General features: G+C 44.3%; 2 protein-coding genes across 5 annotated transcripts in view; one reads left to right on the top strand and one right to left on the bottom strand.

Moving 5' to 3' along the window:
• Window positions 1–2,119, bottom strand: part of LOC122370348 (orexin receptor type 2-like) — a 61,191-nt gene extending 59,072 nt beyond the window's left edge. Inside the window, exon 1 of one of the 2 annotated variants that reach the window (XM_043345858.1) lies at window positions 965–2,119. In XM_043345858.1, the coding sequence (XP_043201793.1) occupies window positions 965–1,345 (381 nt within the window). In that variant the 5' untranslated portion in view covers window positions 1,346–2,119. The remainder of the gene's footprint in view (window positions 1–964) is intronic. The other variant, XM_043345868.1, reaches the window with a different exon arrangement.
• Window positions 2,120–11,985: 9,866 nt separating this feature from the next.
• LOC122369957 (mucin-7-like) overlaps window positions 11,986–15,988 on the top strand; it is a 37,485-nt gene continuing 33,482 nt past the window's right edge. For 2 of the 3 annotated variants that reach the window (XM_043345178.1, XM_043345161.1), the window contains exon 1: window positions 12,006–12,162. In XM_043345178.1, coding sequence (XP_043201113.1) covers window positions 12,070–12,162 — 93 coding nt within the window. In that variant the 5' untranslated portion in view covers window positions 12,006–12,069. Of the gene's footprint in view, window positions 12,163–15,988 lie in introns of all 3 variants that reach the window. The other variant, XM_043345135.1, reaches the window with a different exon arrangement.

Raw genomic sequence — 15,988 nt, 5'->3', positions numbered from 1 at the left:
TATGTACATAGATATGAATGTGTTGCAAAGTTTTTAAGTGCAAGTGAAAGCTTTTTAAGGCTTTTGTATTTGTAGTTCTTTTATATTTTTTCTTAATGAAAACTGATACATGATAACGAAATATGAGCTTACGGCTGATTTCAGCGTTAGTGTGCGAGTATAGCTGGCCAATTCCATCTGATTACTTTTATGGTCGCATCGTTGTCTATTCACTCTTCTCATTGTTGTCACTATGTAAAAAGCCGCCACTCTTGCAACAGTCTCGCACTTTCATAGAGATATAGCACCGTAAACAACCACGGTAGGAAGGTCACAGCAGCATCATTGTACATTTGCCATGACCATAACAGCAGCGTTGTATTAGGGTCTTTCCATATGCGAAACACAATTGATCTCTAGCATCCAGCATGCTGTCTCACCATAATTAGGGTCAAATAATACTTTTTGTTCTAGGAGATGGTCCAGGGATTCTTCGTAATTGCAACATGACTCCCTGTTACACAACAACCAGGATATAGCATTGATCAAACAACGATAAACCCATATCGCTAGGAACATTGTCTGGCTTCTGAGATTGCCCGCTTGATTACAGTCTGTGATTAACTGAAGGAGCGCAGGGTACTGCTTCCTCTGAGGAACAGAAGCCATCCCGGCGGCCGCCCGGTTCAGCCGGCACGGTGCATCGACCCGACTCGGTTTTCTACCGTGAGGAAAACTGCCTTCACAGAGCGAATTAACGCCTTTCCCGTTCATCATAGTTAGTGTTTGCTGCAGGGAAGCCAAGTGTGCCATTACTTAGACAATGTCTGCCTGATATCGATCAACTTCAGTTTCAATATTGACATATGTTTCAGACTCATGTCGCAAGACTCAAACTGGATTACATATGTGAAGCTACACTTTCTCAAGGTAAAACGTCTACCCATGACCTCCCCGTCACCCTTACCACCATCCCAAAACTCACCTGAAGTGAGGTGATGACCTTGCAACAGACGCTGCCGAAGAACCATGTCTGTGTGATGTCGACCGGCACCGTCAGCGGCATGCAGAACAGCAGCACCAGGAAGTCAGCCACGGCCAGGTTGACGATGAAGATGTTGGTCACCGTCCGCATCGTGTGGTTGCGGCAGACGGCGATGCAGACGAGCGCGTTGCCGATGAGGCCGACGACGAAGACTATCAGGTGACAGACGATCAGCACCCAGAACTGCGGTTTCGGCCAGATGCTCTCGAGGATCTGACGCATCTTTTCCTCGTCCGACTCGGTGGTGGTTTCCATGGGGATGGAGACGGCGGCGGTGGTGGACGGGCCGGTGGTGTCCGGGGAGGGCGACGGCAGCTCCATGGTCACGGAGGAGCGGATGCTGAAGACGAGGGCTGTCCAAGGGGTGAGATTCCTTCTGAGACGGGTCAAGAGCTCTGACAGCTGGATGATACGCCCCAGTGAATGGCTGTCAACCCACGTCTGTCGGTTCTCTTGACGTCAATTAACAGAAAGCTAGCATCAGTTTGTTAGGGTCACTATCTGAGCGCTTCAATGCCAGCACGATTGGCGTATCTCCTAGTCAGCCAAAAGCCCCAGCAGGCTGTCCCTGGTCAAAGACAACGACTATGGAAGATGAGTTGCGCTATCAACCGAACCTGATGGTTCGCGGTCCGTCTTCTGCTGCGCTCAATCTTCATGAACCACCGAACACTAGCTTAGTCCCGGTAATTGGACGCCAGCAGCGGCGCTTCTCCGTAAATCGATTTATACGCCACTTGTGGGACGACGAAGAGCACTATCCTACTTTGTTTGATCGTAGCTGATTTTATGAGCAAAAGGTGGACCAGTTAGATAGTACAGTCACCTGCTGCAAAGCTGTCAAAGCTAGCAATATTTAAGATCACTTTTGTAGCCGCTATAGAGTTATGCTGTGTGTCAATTTTGATCGAGTCTTTTCCACTTTCAGACGCCCAAGCCACAAGCATCCTTCCTCTCGATCAGTCCCGACTCAGTTCTACCTGTGACTCACGCCACCTCTTCTCTCGATAGCTCGACACTCGGTGTCACTGTCGTGATATCTTGACGGCGCCGTCCGTGGCCGACCCGACTGCTGCCGGATCCACCCACCGACTGGGACCGGCCTGGCACCACGGTCGCCTCCACCGCCGCCGCCGCCACCTCAGGACCCACGGCGCCCGCGCGCGACCCCCGCGGTCGGTCACACAGAACCCAGAGACCTCCGGTCATTAAGAGCCGCAGTGCCGGGGGAGTGGTCACTGGAGACACGTAAAATGGCGCGGTCTGGTAGCGGTTATTGTGGCGGTTCAGTGAGCGTGCAATATGCCACTGGAGCATGGATGACACCGGTAGATTGTTTACTATACGGTGTGGTATTCTATTACGCAAACTACTGCTGTGAAGTAATGTGTTGTGGGTCATAAAATCACATTTATGCGAGTGGCATGGTACCCAAGGCAGCTAGGGGGAGTTTTTATTGCTTCTTTAGCGCACGTTTATTGCATATCGTGCGAGGATATCGAACTTGTCTAAACATGAAAGCACAACAGTGGCTCTTACGAGGTTACGTCGTCTCATTTTCAGTGGCAGGTCTATGAGAGTGGGTTAGTTAACGTTTTCTGTCTGCATTGCACGCATGGTGTCATTTCCGTATGAGCAATGGCCAATGAGTGGAACCAGACAGGCGCATTGGCGATCCTGAGTATACATGTAGCTAAGGCGTTGCGGCATGAGCCGATAAAATAACGTATAGATATTCACATGAAATAGGCTAAGTTGATACGGAAAGCTACAGCTAAACCTGTCCATGTAAAGTGAATTTCAGTATATATTGAATTATATTCCTATTGAACAAGTTGTCTATGTATTGTGGAATAATTACCATGCAAGCATATTATGAACCAAGATCCGGCCAGGATCGAAATACCACGACTGCATCATGCCTCCTCCACGAATTATACATAGTGCGAGTTATCGCAGCGTTCTTCAGCACGCTTACTGGAGCACACTTTGACCGTGCCCCGCTCGGTAAACACCTCTGGCAAGCACTTACAATCGTTCTTAGATCATTTCCCAGGTTTTAAAGCCGTGAATTATGTATGTGTTTACTAAAATGGAAAGAAATATTTCCGACCATAAAACTCATCAGGGTTGTATACCAATCAAGTCGATTGAATTGATTGATTTGATTCAACGCGTATTTTGAGTTGATTGGATTGAGTCGATTGACTTTTCGAGATGACTGGTTGACTGACTCGTTTGACTTTAGCGACTGGTTGACTGATTTGATTCCCGAAAATTAGAGTGACTCGTATGATTGAGTCGATTGAATGGAAAGTTGAAATAAGTTTTAGTTGACAAAAAATAATGACACCAATTGATGACATCAAAGATCACAAAACTACACTGAAAACTGCTTGTCATCACAACTGCAATATGGGGTAGATGGCCAAATAAAGAACAGGGCCTAAACATGAACAGCCAACTTTGACTTTCAACTGCAATAACTGCTCCAATCCTGTGATAGAACCTGGCCATGGATGAGATAATACCTGGCGATGCACCTACCTACCTTTCTGCACTCAGCAGGAAACTTTTTTTAATCCAGATGATAAAGTGCAAGGCCCTATATACTAATAAAGTGTGATTAATTAATAATTCACACCTCCACATCTCAGAAACAACCCACTGAACTCTATAAATATCTGAAACCCCTACAAAAATAACTGAAACAAAAGCGTCGTTTTCGTCTCGTTAATTACGTTTACGTAAATTAATAGCTAATTTGCTGCATTGTTTAATTTGCAGCAGAACGTTTGTTGATCCTTTTTTCCTGAGAGCCTAAGCATAACATATTTAATATATTTCATGTTCCTTGAAATATTTTACCGAATATTATTTAGTGGTTTTATTTCAAATGAAATAATAATTAAAACGAAATTGGTGTTGTACAACCGATTTATTTTTTGATGACTTACCATACTACATGATAATCAATGACGTCATCTTACCAAAAAATCAAAAGACGTAGAATAAGGATTTATAAAAGCTTAGCATACTTATCGGCAAAACGTTTTGTCCAACGTTTTCTTTGTTTTTTTTTTTCGCAGTCGCACCGTGCCGTTTTCGCGTTTTAATTTTTACCTACTTCCTTTGTCTTTAACTTATCCTGTGGTTCCAGAGTCCCTGTCCTTTCCTTTTCCTTTTAAATATATTTTTAATGCTCATCCCTATCCCCCAGTCCTAACAGTTTCAAATTGTATTGCAATAAAATGTTTTGAATTCTTCACACATAACCTATCTACCTTCGTTGGTACTGTTGGTAGCCAGTGACACATCTAGGCAGGTAAGTAGGTACCTACCTGCTTTCCTGCTGTCTTCATAAAGCATACCTAATGAAGTTGTCAAATTTGTAGCACATTTTCAACACTTTCATATGGTGTCAGTGTGGCATGAAACCTAGCTAGGTTCATTATGTTCAGGCCCAGGGTTCAATTCAGAAGAGCTCCGCATAACTCACATAATGATAAGAGACAGACGGGGGCTTTACATGGGGTAGATGGCCTGATGACTTAGCTGGAATATGGCCAAAATTAAATTGACAACTTTTAGGTGAAAGGTGGTGATTTGGGTTAAGGGGCGTTTGTTGAAGTCAACTACTGGGTTATTTTGCACCCATTAAATGAAACTTCTGCTCCAATTCTACCCATTGAACCTCAATATCATGATCCACCTGTCCATCACTATGTATCCTTCCTTATTACATAGAAACTTTGAATGGCATGGCAATTTAAAATTTTAAATGACAATATTTTTATGTTTCTTCTGTAGGTAGGTAGGTAGGTAGGTAGGTAGGTACACCAGACTGCTATGGACACTTTTCCAAGTTGGTGGGGCAAAAAACCTAATGTATATCTTGGTTTGAGTCGTTTGATTGAGTTGATTGATTCCTTTCATTGCCGTGTTTGAGTCGATTGAATCAATTCCCGAAAACTGCTCTGACTTGATTGATTTGATTGGTTTCCCAAATTTGTCGTGATTGAATTGATTGCTATTGATTGAGTCGTATACAACCCTGAAACTCATATGCACTTTCCGTTTACTTCTAGATTCAGTGGAGGTAAAATGAGGTAAATATTTTTTTTACATCGCCCAAGCTTTTAAACTCGATTTAGTCGGATCCGGAACTATGCAATTTCGAATCAAACTCAACACTTTCAAAGTTAGTCGTGTTGATAAAAGTTTTACTGGCTTTCCGGAGCATTAATATATTTTTTCAAGCTAAGCAACAAGGATAGCATTTTGCTTTCTGCAAATTTTGAACTTGAGAGACTATGTAGAGTAAGATGATGCTTGCAGAGCGCATCGAGCTTGAAAGCATACACTGGTGTGGTAAACGGTCTAGGTACATGTTTGGAAAGACTGTGGTTATGCAATTAAATTTTGTCTTATATGTCCGTAAAGAACTTCTCATGCGATCTGAGTTTATCAATATCGAAATATTTAGTCTTCAAGTACGCAGCCTTTTTCCTGATCGTTACGAACTGCTCAGCACTCCGCCGGGGTGCTTTTACATTTATAGTTCTCCCATCCTATGAATATGGAAATCAATAACCATGCATCCTAATCATGACTTTGAATGGCAGCTGCAGCTAAAAACATGATTCACCCCTGCTGGTGAGTACGCGACTTCCGGATTAGAAGAGCGATTGACATGAACATGGACACCTACAATATCCTCTGACAGGTGGACAACCTACAATATAGAGTACGTATCTTCATATTAGGAAGAGGAGCCTGTATCAGACTGTACCACGCTCCTTTCTGACCTCAGCCGGACCCATGGGTCCTCGATTGACACGACCTTGACCTAAGTGCTAGCGTCGGCCCACCGCTGCCTCCGGCCACCTGCATTGTTCCTTGGAAGGTGCAAACACACAGTAGAGTCTAGGATAAACAGAGTGAGTCGGCACCTATTACCGGTGGCGGCACAGCCATCACAGTAGCGCCGTGTTATCGGTCCGCCCCCCCCCCCCCTCATACCGGAGAACAGTGACTTACGGGTATTGTGCGGTGAGGTGCGGGACTCGGAGGTGGACCTTGGTCAGTAGCAGTGGCGCTTCAGCAGCAGCACACGCAATCAGCCAAAACAGCTGAAAATGCGACCCCATTCAACGTGGAGATCATGACAATAATTATGACGTCATAATCAATTTGTTGTAAATGTACGCAGTTGCAAGGTTATGTTCGCCAGGTAGAAAGTTCCGGCTGAAACACTCGAATTACTTTTTAACTACTCCAGACATCATACGTGACTGAAGTGACAGAGCTAGTCAATCTGCAGATTGAGCAGCTCCTGGTGCAACTTGAGTGTCATATTTTTCAAGGATGTTTTACACCTACCATGCTAGCACGGACAGTGTAACTTAGTTACTGCTCGGCAGGGCTTATTATTCGTAATTAACTTGACATATCGCAATAATAATGGCTGCTGTTGGCATGACGCTGTAAGTACTATGTGCACAATAGATATGCAAGGAGCAATCATGGTGCGCCATTCCAAAGAGTCATCGCCCTGAAATATCCATTCACACTTTCGAAACTTGTCACTGATAATAAAGTGGTCTCAGTTTTTCTTTCCCTGTCAGACATTGTTCGGCGCGGCATTTGTTTCCATTTAAAGTTAACATAATTAACGGAAAGTGACTACGCGCTGGGTCAGTTTTTGTCAGTTCTTTGTGGTGTTGAAGCGGTGGACATGTCTATTTACTGTTGTAATACTTCTAAGTTATATAGTTGTTCCTAATACGCACAGACATACCTACAGGCTGTTTGTCGATAGGTTGAGCAGCTGCGTTTGCGCTGTTACAGGGGTGTTTGTGAACTTGGAATACCTGTCATTTGAAGTGAGAGTGGTGTTGGCGGAGAGAATCGGCAGACGGCTGCGTCTTCAACAATGGTGACAGGTCGACAGCTTTCCAGAATGTTGCTCTCAAACCAGTGAACTAAAGCTGACTGCGTCACTGCCTGTTCTCACGTAAAGGAGTATAGGTACTGGACAGGGAACTGCACAGGCTACTCGCTAAAACCCTAGCCCTCGCCCGCACATGGGGGGGGGGTGGTTGCCACCCCCCCCCCCAGGTAGTCTTTCTGCTCTGCACTCAACATTTTTAGAGCTAGAAGGCTGATTTTTCGTATAGCTGCTCCCCTATCCTTTCTTGATGTCCACTGAAAATTTCAAGTTTCTGTGATTTTTGGTTTCGGAGATATGACCTTGTTTTTCAGGTCATGTCATGACCCAAATGGCCAATTCTCAACATCTTTCGCTTGCCATGGGCCTTGTGAGCTTTTGACACCTTGATTTCGGCCTTTTTTGCCAGTCTTACCTCCCACCTATCATGGAACATGTTGTTCGACGATGTACAGGGGTCAAGGTCAGGGTCAAGGTCAACCTAGGTCATCTAAGATAATTGCGTTTTAGGCAAGCTGAATTTACTTTTTGTGAAGTTTTTTGACTGCATTTTTGGTAAAAGCTTCTCAGATCATGATTTCATGTAATATGGACCCAAAAACAATCGGTGCACACATCAGTATACACACAGACACACACAGACATACAAACACATATAATTGACCTTGACCTAACTTGACCTGAAATGACCTCAGCAGCAAAATTCTGGTCGGGTAGTGTGGCAATGAGGTTCTAGCTGGCTTGGCACCAGAAAACAGCATCGTCATCGGTATTTGATAAGCAGCGCACTTGATATCCAACGGTGACCCAAAACAGCAATATTTTTTAGTTTGACCTGACCTGGAAGGTCAATGACTGACCTGAGAAGGTAAAACTGGGTATCATTGGATTCGTCTCTTCCCAAAGAATCTTTTTGGTCTTTACTGCTAAGCTCTATCTCCAACAGGAACGAAATGGCGCGGGGGGGGGGGGGTGGCAACCACCCCCCCATGTGCGTTCTAGGATGGGAAAATAGCATGTGCGGGCGAGGGCTAGATGAGATACCCGATAGGGCAAATGACTGACGCCTTATCTCCTCACTCCAAGCGAAATAAAGTTGCATTTTTTTTCGAGAATCCCAGTCAATGTAAATAAAGACTCTTTTATCAAGAAACCATAACTACATTATTATTTGTTGTTAATTTAAATACCTTAGACGAAAAATGAATGAAGCAAATTGGATAATTAATGCATGTCACAGCAAAGCTGCACGCTGGCACATGGCGGCCTAACTTTAATTGTAAAAACATGCAAGTCATCATCATGGCTGAAAATCATTTAAGAATTGTCCATTTGTTTGCAGGAAGAGGCACATTGCCTCTCCAAATCCAGCAAATTGTATCTACTGCCTCGAAAATAGATAATCTAACTAAACTGAGACAGCACTTAAAGTTCTCGCCACTACTATTTACTTTTGGTTATTCATTGACGATAGATCAGATCACAATCAAAGACCTAGAAATATGTAAATACCTCAATAACACATAGGAACAAAGGTCAGTATCGCTCTTCTTTCTGCGCCATCAGAATCCAATAATGATTATTACATGCTCGGCCGTCTGCTTTTTGCCCGCGCTCATCTTCGTATTGTCTTTTAAGTGGCCAATATCTCGGGAAAAAACGTCAATTGGAGACTTGAATTTGGCAGCCAGCGTCCCTAGGAGCCGTAATAAGGCGGACTGTGTCACTGTCAAAAACGTCAAATAACATTTTGTTCTTTGGTAATTGGAATGATTGTCGTCATCTCGGCAGTTTTGAGAGATGTTTGAAGAGCTTGAAGCAACTCAACAATAGAAATTTACCATAAGTTAATAGCAAATCACACGAGAGCCCACGGGTATCATACGGGTGTTTTGTTTTGCCGTCGCAAAGCTAACCCCTCCATTCACTGTTTCTGGGTCCTCAAATTATGCAAAAAAAGATATCAAAACATGAATCGCGGATTTGTTTATCATTCCAAACACTCATGCTTCAGGCTAAGATAACATAATGCCTCTAAATTGGTATTGCTCGGCTGATTGATAGGCTTGTTTGTTCTCGATTTCTCGGCGCGGCCTGTCTATTTTTGACCCAAAGCCGCATCGTAGCTGGCTCCCATCAATCAGTGCGTGTAAGCGCTGCACACAGAAAAATATTGACACCGTTAGCGGTGTAATTGCACAGTACATATCTGAGCACTTGAGGAAAGTTAATTTAGTCCCTTCCCCGCTTAAATTACTCGCGCTTCCAAATGAACACCAGGAAGAAGGTAATAGAACACTGTTAGGAGGGTTGGGTGTTTTACTACATGTAGCAAAACACCCAACCCTCCTAACAGTGTTCTATTACCTTCTTCCTGGTGTTCATTTGGAAGCGCGAGTAATTTAAGCGGGGAAGGGACTAAATTAACTTTCCTCAAGTGCTCAGATATGTACTGTGCAATTACACCGCTAACGGTGTTAATATTTTTCTGTGTGTGTGTGTTGAAACCGACAGGGAAGGAGGCGTCGGCAGGGCCGCTCTCAGCACTGAACTTCGGGAGCACGCATATTCAATCTGTGTGTAAATACGGATATGTGATGTGAGTTGGAAATGGTCTGCCCTTTTCTTGATAAATATATTAATGAAAGATTTTTTCAGGAAAGTTGTGTTTTAACAGTGTATGTTTTATGTTTTACTCTTGAATTTGCTCAGATTTCAAAGCATTTTATTCGAAGCTGTCGCCAAACCATACCAGAGACTGGAAAAAAACCAGGTGGGGTTATTTTCAGCAGGATAAGACGTAACGTTTACCGTGAATTCAAAGGAAGAGCCCATACTACTTGCCTTAGCCCTTTCCTGCTCTTTCTCCATCCTTCTCACGGAAACTGCGCAGTAGTACCGCTGACCTGGCATTTTTTGGACGTTTCCTTGGCACCCACCGTCCGCGGGTCGCAGCCCCTGCCGGTGTCAGGTCACGCCGGAAGCAGACGAATGGGCGTGGGCCCGCCACCAGCGGCAGAAGGGGTCATCAGCAGTCGACGGGGACCGACGGATGGGCCGCAATCGACGGGGTGTGATGTTATCGACAGCGACGAGGACCGAGTGATGGAAGACACTAGACAGCCTCCGTGGGGGTGCTGCATTAGCTGGTATGTAACCCGGCGGCCGCTGGGCCTCCGCGCCACCCGCCGACCGCCGCGCTGGAGGGGGGCATATAGTTGCCCCCTTTACTTCTGCGACGATATCGTCGCAACGCGAAGAGATAGAAGAGCGAAACTTTGCACACACTTTTCTGAATACCTAGCCAAAGTTTAATCCAAATTTGGTGTCGATACCATTTGAAATGACGTCACAGTGACGTCAGAAGTCAAATTATAGATTTGCGACTCTCAGCTTCCTCACGATATATCCGATATATGAGACCGAATGTAAAGGGCCGATTATTGGTCAGTAATTAGTTGGAAGTGTACTTAGATGTTTTAGGATGACAGCAGGTGCTGTGTAGTTCATTTACAGTTGAGTTTCGTGCTTAGCGACATCAGAAACGGTCCATATCGGAAAACGACAAAATTTTATGACGTCACTGTGACGTCATCTTAAGCTCTTAAGCGCTACAACCACGAAACCTTCCGCAAACATTGCCTAGGTATTCATTTAAAGCTATGCCAAGTTTCACGTTCGTAGCTCATCAGGTTTCGGAGATACATATTCCACAAAACGTAAAGGGGGGGGGCAACTTTATGCCCCCCAGTGGCTCGTGGGTTAATGCGCAGAGGAGAGCAGGAGGAATGAGTAGTGATTGATTCGGTTTATTAGATAAACAAGGATGTATTTATGTGTTTCGCCGACTGAACTAGGCACGTTCTACCAATGACAGCCAAATAGAGTCAGTAAAATCAAAATATGGTGCCTTACATCCATAATAAGCCTGTTATTTGTGCACCATAATAAAATTGCCTACCTTTGGTCAGTGAATGTAGACACATGTGTGAAATACAAAGAATATATGAGGGAATAAAAAATTGAAGGAAGGAAAGAAAGAAAGAGAAAGCCATAGAGTGGCGTGGGGAGACTGCGAAAGAAATGGTGGATAAAGAGTCTGTTTACGAACCGACTACATGGCTTAGGTATCAGACAGCTTTTTACAGAGTGAACCTAAATAAACACATTTCCAAGAGACAATCAGTGTCGTTTCCAGTTTGTACCCAATCGCAGTTCGCAGGTAATCCTACTTAGCAAGAGCCCGCTCAGACAAGGCCGGCCCAATTACCCGAGATGGAGCGTTCAAAGGCCCGCCGGAGATCGATAACAGCTCGGCTTTGGTCGCCCTCTGCTGATCCGCGGAAATCGGATATACATATGTACACTGAAAATCATTGAGTATGTAAGCGATCATGGCCACTTCCATATTCAGAACGATGCGCAGCCCGCACTTGCGCTAAGTATTTAAGTTCACAGTCAAATGTCGATTAAATAAAACATTATTCGATTAAGAATGAAACTAATTTGGATTGGAGTTCATTTGTCAATCGCATGAAGTAGCAGTGACCTAATATGCGTGACGACCATGGCCGCACAACACACGCAAAAAAAAAAATATTGCACTAGGTCCTTACTCAAACAATGCTTCTAACGATTATAACCTATCGCTTGTACCCGCTTTCGGCAGTTCGTTGCTACTTTGAGTAGGAACTTCTTTCAATAGTATATGCAAGCAAATCACACAACAGCGGTGAGCATCTTTAATGGTAAGCAATGCATCCATGACCCAATATCATCACAGATCGTCTATTCACCGTGTCATCCGGCGAGGCCTCTTGTCACGTGACTGCCATTGTGGGCGTCCAACCAGGCCACGTGACCAGCCGGGCCCGGCGCCCTGTCAGACGTGTCCTCGTACCGGACCGTCACACGGGTCGACCGTCACGCGTCATACCTGTCACCTCTGAGTGACGGAGGGGGGGGGGGGGTGACAGAGCAGGCGGGCAGGTCAGCCGGCGTCACAGGCCCGCTGCAGGCACCGGCTGGGTTCGGTAGTGCCACGTCGGAACCGACTGAAGGGAGAAGACACCCGGGTGGTAGAGGAGTGCTAACAATGACCGTTACAGATGTGGGGGCGACGAAAGGGACGGAGGATGGAACAGGGTACGAGCCGGTTCCCGATGAGACCAAAGGTCCCACCAGAACGGTGAGTAACTTTAAACTCGTAATGCACTGCAATGCACATTATATGAATGCTAGCGTTACGAATGACTTACTTGACATAAGAAACATTTCGCCTTGCATGGAAAAGTGCGACCACTTTGCTTAAAGTTCTCGTCACGTTATTTATACAGTGAACAGCCTAAATAGCAAATTGACATGTTTTTCAACCTGAATTTAATGTATCCGTGCACTTTTTATTGGATTTCATATGCCTAGAACATTTGACTTTTCGGATTACCCAAGAAAATGAGTTATTTCATTAATCAATTGTGAATAGGTGTTGGGTAGTATATAGGTCGAGTACGGATTACCGTCTGCTCCTATTGCTCCTCCGCCACAGCTCGTAAGCGCCTTTGCATAGCCCTTTATAATTTCTAGCCACTAAACAAACATCTTTTATCATACGATAAGTACCCGTTAGCACTCAATTCGTCAAATTGTCATAATTGCTATAAAATCATCCGGAAAGTTGATAGCACTTAGCTTCGTCACCGTTCAATGAGTCAGCATAGTGACATTTGTCACCGAAACGTCATTTGAAGGCTCGGTGACAAAAAGTGTCGTCAGTACTGATTATGACTCATGACGACGACTTCGTCGGCCGCCATATTGCAATGATTTTCAGCCATATTGTATTGAACATTATATTGAACATTATATAAAATGATAAAATGAGATACAAGCTTAACCTTTTGATGGTTCTAAAAACTACCGATAGATGTCAGAGAGACTGTAGATGATGTGTTGGAACAATTGTTTAGCGTGCGAGATCTGCAAACTACGCAGATCCAGGGTCTCTTCTTCTTGTTAAAACCACTTGCTGGCGATGGGTATCTTCTTTTCAAGTAAAAGCAATTGGCATGCTGTACACACACACACACACACACAAAACCTTTAATTAAGGAACAAAAGATACACGAGAAATAAGCATGATCAATGAAACATATGGCACAATGTAGCAACATAAAAGTGATAGCAGAGTGGTGCAAAAGCGCAATCGCTTAACTCGAGGCACCACTCTGGAACAAAATAAAACATGTGAAACAACCGCCGCCGCCGCTGACCAGTCGCTCATGAGCGGTAAATTTTGGTGTTCATCAGCCGCTCAGCTTTCGGGATTGCAAATTTTGAAAACTTCGAATGAACTAATTTGTTACTACGAAAATCTATTTGTTTTTGTCAAAAACTTTTGAAAGGCGTAAGCCATTTCTCGACTGCCCTCGCCACTCAAGCGATCTCCGTGGATAAGAATGTTCAATTTTTGGTCGGGTGAGTAATTTGCAAAATTTTCTCCCAGTATACGAGAAGCGTTATCAAATAGTGTTTTCCTTTGGGCATCATAATTTCGGCAGAATATTACGTAGTGGCGGACATCTTCCTTGAAGTGGCCGTAAGAACATTCAGGCGAATCTGCTTTGTTGATTTGAAAACGATGAGAATTTAGGCAAGACATTTCAGTTCTTAGTCGGGTATGCAGAATATTTCCAGTTTTTTAGCCAATTTTGTAGTAGTCTGGGGGTTTGGGCATCCCTAGTCGCTGGCTCATTTCTTTTTTGAAGGATGTATGGAGCAAGGATCTTAATGATTCTGGGAGTTGGTTCCATAGTTCGGCTGTTGATAGGAAGAACGATGACTGATAGGATGTGGTGCGATGTGGTTGGAGTGTATGGTTCCTGTGATTTCGCAGGGTCCTTCCTGTTCTTTGTGAACGGGTATCCGGTATGATTGATTTGATGTAGTTGGGAGTTTTTTGTATGTGGCTATTGAGCAGAGCTGGGCGCGTTCCTCGATTTTCGGTAGTGCGTTAGCGTTCCTGCGTTCCTCCGGCCGCGGTTAGTGCGTTCCTGGAATAGCGTTCCTCATTTTTTTTTCGTTCGGTGCGTTAGCGTTCCTGCGTTCCTGCGTTCCTCCCTCAAAAATACCGCCGAACCACGCGGCGCGGGCCCAACCAAACACGGGGCGAATCGATCACAGAATACCCAGAATGGCGACGTGGGGCCGAAAAGCAACTCGACATCTCTTTTCCGAATCGAATATCTGAAATACGTTTTACGAACATCATCCGTAGGGTTTTCAACAAAAATACGACCTGCTTAAAAACAATAGTTAAGTTAAAAGATGTATCTTAGTAAAAGTTATCATATTTATTTTACACATTTAATGCCTGAAACTGAACCGAATAGTAAACATCACCACTAAAAATCTTTACACATTTAATGCCTGAAACCGAATCGAATAGTAAACATCACCACTAAATCTAAGCAAGCCTTCTTCGATTCGACCGACAAGTGGCGCCTCTACCGGCAAACACACGTACTCGAGATTCAAACATTTGACACAGAGGTCATTGGCAGCAATATGATTTTTCGGGTGGTTCCGCAAGAACGCAGGAACGCTTCAAAATTTCGGGTGGTGCGTTCCTCTTACTTGCGTTCCTTTGAAAAACCTTGCGTTCCTGCGTTCTTGCGTTCCTAAAAAGGGCGGTGCGTACGTACGGAAGAACGCAGGAACGCACTAAAGGAACGCACTTGCCCAGCTCTGCTATTGAGTGTATGATATAGTGTTATTTTGTGCATCTCTCTTCTTGTTTTTAACTTGTTCCATCCTAGGTCTTTTAGCAATTTGTCAGTTGGTGTTCTAAATAAAGTGCCAGTCACAAGCCGAGCCGCTCTGTTTTGTAAAACTTCAAGTCTCTGTGTGTCCTGGAGCGTAATATGTCCGTCATAAACAGTGTCGTAAAAGTCAAAATGTGGTCTCGTGTATGTTTTGTAAATTTGATCTAAAATTTCTCGGGGGATGTATGGAGCAATGGAGTACAATGGGCTAATGGCTCTGTTTACCTTTTTGCAAATTTCGTTAATGTGCTGATGAAACCGCAAGTCCTTTGAAAATATCATTCCCAGATGAGCGTGGTTTTCGTGAATGGGTATTATGTCGTCCCCAAATGTAAGAGCAGGTGGTGTGTTTTGTGGGCTGCGTGAAAATGTCTGTTGTATTGTTTTGCTTATGTTAAAAGTAATCGCCCATTCTTTACCGTATTTTTGTATTTCATTGAGATCATTTTGTAATGACGTCTGTGTTGTGTTGAAATTTTGTTTTGTATGGGATGCATAAAGCGATACGTCGTCTGCGAAAAATAAAATGTCGTTTTCTGTTCTAGTAGAGAGGTTATCGAGGTAAATGAGGGCTAGAAAAGGACCCAAAACCGAACCCTGTGGGCATCCGGCGTTGATAATTTCTGTTTTTGAAAAGGTATCGCCGATCTGAACTCGCTGTCGTCTATCAGACAAGTAAGATTTTAGCCAGTCGTAAAGTGAGTCAGTGATGCCAAATTCATATCTACAGACACCAGGACCTTATCAAGGTCGCACTACTTTGTCATAGAACTATCTTTATAGATGAAAGAGGAATCTTAGTGATACCTGTGCGACATGCGATGTCATGGGCGCCGAAGCGGTATACCGGGAGTTGGAGGCCATTTGCTGTCTCAAGGTGAACTTCTTCTTTGTCTGGTGTCTAGCTGCAACATGAGGTCATGGTGTCGAGCCCTAACTCGCCTTTCTCTCGTTCCTCGGGACTGGCTCTTCTTGCTGTCCTTCTTTAACCACGCACAATGCGCACTTTGGTAAGCCATACAACTCCAGTGACCAAGACGGGTCCCGAGATTCCTGAGAGCTAGGTAAAGAATGAACAACTTACAACAGTCTGATGCGCCTTTAGGCACCATCATCAACTCGCTGTCTTTTGTTGCTGAGAGCAGTTCCTTGGAGCTGCACTTTAGTGTTAAGGCATTCCGCCTTTGAACGAAG

The sequence above is a fragment of the Amphibalanus amphitrite genome, unplaced genomic scaffold (genome assembly GCF_019059575.1).
Source record: "Amphibalanus amphitrite isolate SeventyFive unplaced genomic scaffold, NRLGWU_Aamphi_draft 000034F_arrow, whole genome shotgun sequence".
NCBI classification, from domain to species: Eukaryota; Metazoa; Arthropoda; class Thecostraca; order Balanomorpha; family Balanidae; genus Amphibalanus; species Amphibalanus amphitrite.
Note: the sequence above shows the minus strand (reverse complement) of the source record. Positions and strands in the feature narration are given on the sequence as shown.